Here is an 8,535-nt window from a genome sequence, read left to right on the forward strand (position 1 = left end):
TCTCCTCCCCAGAAAAAAAAAAAAAAAAAAAAAAAATAGCGGCGTAACTAGCATGCAACAAAACTGAGAGGATGTTGCAGTGTGAAGGCAGGAGGAAGCAGTTGCCTTTACAGAAAAAAAACAAAACCCGTCTTTTTTTCACAGCCACGTCTCTCTTGAAATGGGAAGAAGTGCTGGAATAATCCTTCTTTGCCTCTAAGGGTCTTGTTTAGAGTACATCCAGCCTCCAGCCTGGCCCCTGCCCTTTGCCAGTGGTTATCACAATGCTTTGCTGTTTTTTGGATGGGGTGGAGGATGTACACGTGTGCATTTGTGGAGCGGGCTTTTGCTCTCAGATGCAAGCCAGCACCTTCAGAACGCACTCGCCTGCTCTGTGGCCATCCCCAGCTACCTGTGGCATCCCTCAGCACAGGCAGCAGTCAGACACCAACTTTCATCTGGAGCCTGTCTGCTTTACCCCTCCATCCCTGCCTGTCCTTCTGTCTCCCCATGCCATGGCCTCCTGTTTACCTGGTGGTAGCAACACCCCGCCACCCCGTGCAACTGTCCTGGCTTCACCTGTGACACCCCAGGACTGTGACAGAAAGGGCAGTGTGCTTATTTGTGCCTGAGATCATTTACTATAGACAGCAGGTGGACAAGAAATTGAGGCTCTGGCTCTGACTGCCTGTGCTGCTGGCCCTGCCGGCCACAAGCAGAGGGGTCCAAAGCTGCCTTGCACCCTGGCCCTCAGGGCATGAGCTGCCTTTTGGGAGTTTGACTTTGTGACACCCTCCCACCAAAAAAAAAAAAAAAAAAGGCAAAAAAAAAGCTCTGAGTCATGATGTAAAAATGAATTAAAACCGAGCATAAATATCCCTTTTAGCGCGCCCGCCGTGTTTGTGTGCATGGCCCTATGTTATCCCCAAGTCTGAAGCCAGTGGGTGCTATGGCTGGCCAAGCTGTGCCACAGCGTTACCTATGGCCGGGGAGGTTGGCCCCAGGCCATGACACTTTTCTTTCCAATGAGACCCCATTTTGTTTCTCCCCTGTGGCAGATGGGCTTGGCTGGGGGGATACGAGGTTGCCCCCTCTCCAACAGCTGAGGCAGAAGGGATAGAACCGGTCATGACTCAAACTCACCCACCACCCAGCAAGTTGTGACCATACCTCCTTAAGACCCTTTCTCTACCTCCTCAAAATACATTTCACCCCCTCGGGCTCCCTCTCCCTCCCCGCCTCCCAGCTCCAAGCTGGTGTGGGACATGGTGGGAACGGACCTGGACCAAATCAGGAGTGAGGCGCTTGGCCCGTAGCCACTTTTGGAAGCGGTGCGTGCGGCGCAGGGCACGCTCTAGGCTGCAGGTCTTTGTCTTCAGCAGGGAGGTGCAGATGCGCTTGTCTGCCCGGTCGTGGCGGTACTTGGAGGTCAGCCGGGTGATGTCGACCATCCGCCAGCTCTTGGCATCATCAGTGTAGTTGCCCGAGTAGCTGAGCAGGTAGCTGGGGGGCAGCTTTAAATGAGAAGAAAGCCAGGTGTCAAACCTGCCAAACCAAAACGAGAGCCCCACAGAGAGCGGGTTAACAAGCCACACGGACACCCGCGCGGCATCGCTTAAATAATCCCTTGTCAACCCTCTGGGACAGGAGATGAAATGTCTTTTGGGTCACAGAGAGGGAGGGAGGGAAGGGAGAGGGCTGCAGGGTTTCAGTTCATGGGGAATCTCTGGAGTTTTAAACTTTCCTTAATCCTAGAGAAATGGGCCCCAAAAAAAGAGTACTTGACACTTTAAGGGACCCTGCAGAACAAAGCTTCCTGATAACAAATGTGTTTGGGACTATCAAAACGACCTTTTGTTTTGTGGTGGTGGCCTTACTCAGTGCTGGGGTCCTCTCTTACACCACTGGCTGTATTTTAGCAGCCAGGATGAGCAAGGCAGAGTTAGGGGTGCAATGGGGGGCCATGGGTGTGTGGTGTCACTGTAGCCATGGAGATCTTGCACTGATTTGGTCCCCTTACACAGGCACAGGAGGGGAGCATATGGGCTGGGTAATTAGGCTGTGATGATTTTTTTTTGTTTGTTTCAGCAGCCCCCTCATCCCTGCCCACACACGCATCAATGTCTGTTTTGTAAGTGTGCCTGTAACCTGCTTTGGGAAAGAGGCTGAACTCTGACCTTTGGTTTGGCCAACATCATGCATTCGCTGACTCTAAAACCTCCTAATGATACCCTTGCCTGAGTGCGTAAGAAAGCACATCCTAATTTAATCTCACCATAAATTAAAGCTGATAGCTCAGAAGTGAAACAGGAGAGGCAAGAGGTACTCTGCAGGACCAGCTAGCTGAAGTTAGATGAAAAGATGTTAACGAATCTGAAAGCTGAAGCTGATCTGTTGCTTTTGACTTCCAGTTGGGAAACTGGCACAGAGAAATTTTGAGGGGATTAATTTTCTTGGATTTCAGTCAAATAACTGACTCCGTGATGCTAGCCACCCTCCACAACTGGAGACTGACCATCCTCCTCCCCATGAACCCTCTTGAAGGCAGCACCTTGCTCGTCTTCCCCACCACGGACCCTGTGCAGCTTAGCCCCAAGGAAAGCATGGCTGCCTGGGAAAGAAAGCCCATCTCCATGAAATGCTCGTGCTTGCCCTGCTTTGGCTTTTGGCTCTAGCCACATGCCTCCTTCAAAAGATTTGCTGCAGAGATGCAGGCTGAACCAGAAGGGGAGGGGGCCTGGCCTCTTGTGCAAACAGGTTGGGGGCTTCAGGCATTTTGGTCATTTGGGCATTTTGCCCAATATGAAATTGAAGTTTCCCTACAATTAGGGCATCTGATGTGAAAATAAACGCCCTGTTTAGTTTGGTTTGGGTATCTTTTGTCTGGTTTTGAACTAGAACTAAAGAGCAGAGAGTGATTGCTGGGCCTCATTGTGATTTGTTGTGCATTATGACCCCTCCCAGTGCCTAATGTGTAAAGCAAGCACCTTGTGCCAGGCACGTACAGGGAAGAGATGGCTATGGGCTGGGTTTCTCTTTCTTTCTCTCGTCTTTTTTTTTTTTTTTTTAAAAGTTGAGCACAAACGTGCCTTGTGATTTGGCTTAAGCATATGTGTTCAGGGGAGCTCACGTCAGGCAGATACCAGGAAAGCGCTGCCTCCCGTGTGCAAGCCGCGCATGGGTGTGTGAAATCCAGGGCCGAACATTAATTTGAGCATGGATGGAACGATTTCCTCTGCAGAGCTCCCAGGGGAGAGCCACGCAGGCCTGGGAACCCGGCATGGGCTGCAGCAATTCTGTATTTGGCATCATTTCCGGGCAACGCAGCACTAGCCTGGAACACTTGCTAGATACTTTCAAGACTCATCATCAAGTTGTGCTGCAACAATAATTCACTCTCACATGAAGTCTTTTAGCTAAGGGCCTGAATCTGCATTAATTAAGACTTTCAGTAAAATCTGTGTGAATAACTGAGTCACAGATTACAGATTTTAGGTCAACCCATAACTAAACATTGAAAGAAAATCAAACCTGTTTTTCTTTTTTCCTGGATGAAATGAAGTATTTTGTTTCAGCCAAAATAATTTTGCTTGCATTTGGAGTTATAATTTTTTAAAAAAATTAAGTCTTAAAACCAAAAATAAAAAAAAAATGCTATATAACCCCCCATAAAATTGAGGCATTCCAGTGTTTTCAGACTTCCTTGCCATTACTTCTGGCCAAAGCTCCTCACCAACATTGGCACAAGTCTGCAAATAGTTCTGGTCATCTCTGTTTCATGGTGTTTTGAAAATCTAATGTTTTATGAAAACTTCTGCTCTCGGGACAGTTGGTATGCAGGCTTTGGTATTCGCATTTGGCTAAAAAGTATTCATATTGGATAAAGTTAGGCAAAGATAAGGGAAGTAAAGAACATTGGAGCAGCACAAAATGAGTCACCAGCAGTTCTGGGAACAAACCTCACATCTTCTTACTCTTTATTCGAGTGTGAATGCATGTCACAGCTCCCGGAAATGATGGAGAATTAACGAAGCATATTCTAATGAGGATTAACACAGAGCAGGGCTAAGTACCTTTGTGAACATGTGAAAAGGTACACGGGTGGATCAAAGAGAGTAAGCGCCACTGAAATTTCCCCTGTTTAACCTTCCACTTGCCAAAGAATCGTGGCTGCTCAAGAAATCAAGTGGCAGAACAAGTTTAACCCTTGAAAAGAATAAACCTGAAGCTGCCTGGCTGCTCAGCAGAACATTTTTTTAAAGTTACCCATAACGAAGCACTCAGAGCAGAACTGTATGTTATCACTTGTTTGTGTGCTGCACTGCTTGTGGGAAGCTGACTGTGGTCTTGCAGAAAGGAAAAAAAAAAAAAAGCCTCTGGTTTAGGAAGCCCTTCCCTGCGGCAGAAGCATCCCCCTCCCACACGTCTGTGGCTCTGCACTCCCACACCCTGCTCAGACCCTCTGCACACCTGCACCCCTTTCCTGCTGTCCCCCAGAGGAAAGGCAGCACGGGGGCCTCCTGCTTTGGCTCACGTAGTAGCTCTTTCCCACAGCCCAGTGCAGCACAGAGGTGGCCACGGGCCAGCCAGAGGCAGTTGCTCGCTGCAGAAGGCTACTGCTATTTTTAGCAAGGCTGAAGGAAGCTGCATGGCCCCAACCTCCCCAGCAGCTAAGTGGGAGTAACTGAAGTGATGCACCTGCAACAAGCTGCACACGAGGAAGCTGCTCTGGACTCTGTGACAGGTCCCTAAAAACCCTTTGCATGCGGGTGGCAAAGGGGGAGCATGTTGGGGCACAGGGCAGGAGCCAGCTCCTGTGCTGCCCTGCTGCAGAAAACAAAATATAGGGCAGCTTATACCCTGAATGTGCCCCTGTAGGCACACAGCAGCTCATGTCAGCCAGCTGAACACTCTAATTGCAAATCCATCCTGCTTTTTGGGACAGTAACCCGGGCTGGGCTGGGAGAAACCCAGCACTGCTGGCCTGGCCCCTCTTAGTGCCTCTGCACCTTAATTAGAATCATCATCATCATAGAATGGCCTGGGTTGGAAGGGACCTTAGAGATCATCTAATCCAACCTCCCCATCATGGACAGGGACGCCTCTCAACTAGATCAGGCAACACATGGGGACCAAACGCAGATCGAACCCGTGACCTTAACTACTGCACACACTGGCATTGCCCTCAGCATGAGATGGACAGACAGATAGCCAAGAGGGCAAAGCACTGAGGGATGGGACCCTCAGTGTCCCACAGCAAGGGGTGCCCTGGTGTAGCAAAGCCATAAGCTGCCTTTTTGCAGTGGCAGTAGGGGAAGGATGGATGTTCGGTATTACAGGACCATCCCAAACAAACCATTATGGTTTTACTATGGCACATTTTATAGGATAGTTTAAGATAGAAATGGTGATTTGTTCAATATTATACTAGTTACATTATAACATTAAAAATACAATTTTACTATAACCATTTCTTCTCCCCCAGGCTTTTATATCTATAAAAGAAAGTGCATATGGCTCTATAAATCATACGAGACCTAATAAACCATTCCTCTACCAAAGACTGCCTTTAACTTTCTCCTTAAATACACTGGCAACATTTTCCCTGCTGTCGTCAGACAAGCTCTGCTTTTGAGACTAAAATTGATTGGATCAGTCTGACAACTGCTTGGACAGCATATGTCTCACCTACTTTGAGGCAGATGCAGTTCCTACCTCTGCCTTCAAGTTCTCGCAGAAACCTCTCAGAAGCACACTAATAATTTAGTCACTTCTATTTTTGAGCGCGTAAGTAACCTGATGTGGCAAAGTCCTTGTGCCCCAGGTGGGTTTAGATCGCTTTTGATCTTAGTTAATACATACGTGAAATTTTGCACATTTGTGTTGCTGCACTTGGTACAAAATTACACAGCATGTTTATATGTTTGTAGTTAACACAGTCCGTGGGGAGTGTATGAAGCTAACCTTCCTTTACTCAGTTGATCATAATAAAATATTTTCAGTACATCTAAACAAGCTGATTTCTTCCTTCTTTCCTCCCCCCATCACTGCCTTGAACTGTTTCGGAGCCACTCTCTATGCAGAAAGTTGTCTTTTACTCCTGCTTTCAAATTATAATGAAGGGCTGAAGTCTGATTGTGTTTATGTGGCTTTAAAAGAAAAGAGAGAAAGCAGCAGCTTATAGACATTAATTAAAATACTAGGCACTGTAATGGCAACAGGGCACTAAGTTACCCTTCGCATTGTCATTCATTAAAGTACTTGAAAGTACTAACAGGCAACTTTAAAGTTACTATGCAAAATGCCTTAAAAATTACTGTGCTGAATTTCTGACCTTATTTCTTCTTTAAAGAATTTCTTGCAAATGGATGTCCCAATGCAGGCGTTGCATTTATCAAGTCCCAGGAAAGTCCGGCCAAAACTGTAGCTGGTTTTGACGTGGGGTGCAGACGGAGAAGCTGTTGCTGCTGTGGAAGGGTTACAGCTCACAGCCAAAACCAGGAGCAGCATCAACAAATCTGCAAATCCAGAGCAAAGGTAACATATCCAGTGCCCCATCTACAGTAGCGGAGAGCTCTGCCTTTTTTCAGGTTAGCCCTCTCTACGCTTTTGGTCTCTTTTTGATGATCTCAGCCTGCGGTGGTGAGACCCGCAACACGGCAAGACACGTTGGGTGCGGGAGACCCTGCCGCAGTCCCCATCCTGCCAGCTGGTCACTGGCTCTATTGGCTTGAGGTTTGGGTGGGAAAGATATGATGTAGGGTGGGGAGAAGGAAATACATGGAGGATGCAGATAACTTGGGTTGCCATGGTTACCTTTCCTTTACTTGGTGCAGCTGCTTCGGCCCCTGCTGACCCTCCCATCAACCGACTTGGAAAACAACACGAAGAAGTGCTCATCTGCACTTTGTGCAGACAAATGAAGGATATCCTGTCGCTTGAGCAAAGGGCATATGCAGGACACTTGGTAAAAACTGATTTGGAAGGAATAGTAGTGTGGCAGAAAGGCACATTTTACCACGAGACAGACCCTTGGTGTTGCGCTATCCCTGGAGATTTGTGATGGCGGATTGCTTGACTTCTCGGATGCTTTTTTGGTTTCCCCTTCTCACTGAAGCACTGAAAAGACTGTCAGGTGGAATCATCGCTCTCTTATTTCTTGAAAATAGCATTGTTTAGAACCAATTGCACCGCAGTGTTTTATGTCATGGAAAGCAGGATAGCCTGAAGTTTTCCAAAACAGCCAGCTGACGTAACAACTTGGCCTCTAAGCCACTCTTGAAAAAAGGGGCTTTTCAGCAAGACTTGTGTGCTTTACAATACCTTTTCCCGAGGGTCCTGGCACTGTAAATAAGCTGGAGAAAAGGACAAGGCTTACCCAGGAGCTTGCCAGAGATTTCCAATGCACTTAGAAACTACTGTGATCACACCCAAAAGCTGTTCTCATTAGACCAAATATTTTGAAGTTACAGAAACTGCTGGCTAGTCGTCCTGGTTGGGATGGTGGGTGCAGGACTATGCCTCTCCCCAGCCCAGAACGCCTCGGGTACAGGCATGGGCCCTGGCAGGCTGCTGTGGGCAGCTGCTGGAGGCTGGGAAAGCAGACCTTGTTGTACCCTGGCCCCAGACAGTGCAGCACATACCGTACTGCTGCGGTTGCCCTGGGCTTTGCTTCTCTCCTGTCCTCAGCTGTCCTGTTTTGATTCCATGTGGAAGGCTCACCTGGGATGTATCTCACCAGGGGAGCAGTGAGGAGCAGGCTGAGGCTTTGGAGACTTCTCATCTCCCCAGCTGGGCCACTCACACCATGTGGGCAAGCCATTTCCTAGCACATTTTTGTAAAGGAAGAAAAGGAGCACTGTAGCCACTTTTTCTTATCCCTTCTAGTATTTAACCACATGGATGACGGAAGTAAGGGACATATGAGCTGCAGGGGTGCACATTGGGCTCTGCAATCACCCCTCATTTTCTGGAGGGGCTGCCAGAGCAGGGTGATCCCACCAGCACGAGGCAGCTCTTGGAAGCACAAACACTCATTAGCTGTGGCACTTGGGAGATCTGGGGTCTCTCGGTGACTCTGTACCCTTGCAGGAGGTTGCTTCATCTCCCGGTGTGTCCCTATGGGCAAAAGGGAGACAGTGACATTGAGGGTTTGTCTACGTGGCACAGCACAGACAGACGAGGATAACGAACCCTACTGAGAGGGAAGGAGGGGTGTGATGAACCCTGCAAGCACTGCAAAGGAGAGGGGCTGGGAGGTGCTGGTATGCCAGTGAGTGCATTCAGCACACAGCTCTGCATTGCACCATGTTCATGTTTTGGTCTTATGTTCCAACATAAAGCTCCTTGAAACATGCTAGTGGAAAGAGCCATACCAGAGCAGTATTAATTGCTTCCCACATCCAGAAGTTTGTCCCTCACATTTCCTATTGCTCATACGTTTCTCCTGGCACCCCTACAGAAATCAGCCCGTCCCTACCCTTTCCTGCCAGTAGTTCTGCAACACTGTTCACATTGCTCCCTGCCCAGCTATTCTGCGGATGGTACCAAAATTAA

The 8,535-nt window shown here is 48.2% G+C and overlaps 1 protein-coding gene across 1 annotated transcript in view; it reads right to left on the bottom strand.

The window, feature by feature from the left end:
- Nucleotides 1–6,537, bottom strand: part of LOC104273459 (chromosome unknown open reading frame, human CXorf36) — a 15,421-nt gene extending 8,884 nt beyond the window's left edge. Inside the window, exons 1-2 of the mRNA XM_009868796.1 lie at nucleotides 6,314–6,537; nucleotides 1,260–1,524 (exon numbers count right to left, since the gene is read on the bottom strand). Of these exons, the coding sequence (XP_009867098.1) occupies nucleotides 1,260–1,524; nucleotides 6,314–6,537 (489 nt within the window). The remainder of the gene's footprint in view (nucleotides 1–1,259; nucleotides 1,525–6,313) is intronic.
- Nucleotides 6,538–8,535: the final 1,998 nt, after the last annotated feature.

The sequence above is a fragment of the Apaloderma vittatum genome, unplaced genomic scaffold, assembly GCF_000703405.1.
Source record: "Apaloderma vittatum isolate BGI_N311 unplaced genomic scaffold, ASM70340v1 scaffold15184, whole genome shotgun sequence".
Classification (NCBI taxonomy): Eukaryota; Metazoa; Chordata; class Aves; order Trogoniformes; family Trogonidae; genus Apaloderma; species Apaloderma vittatum.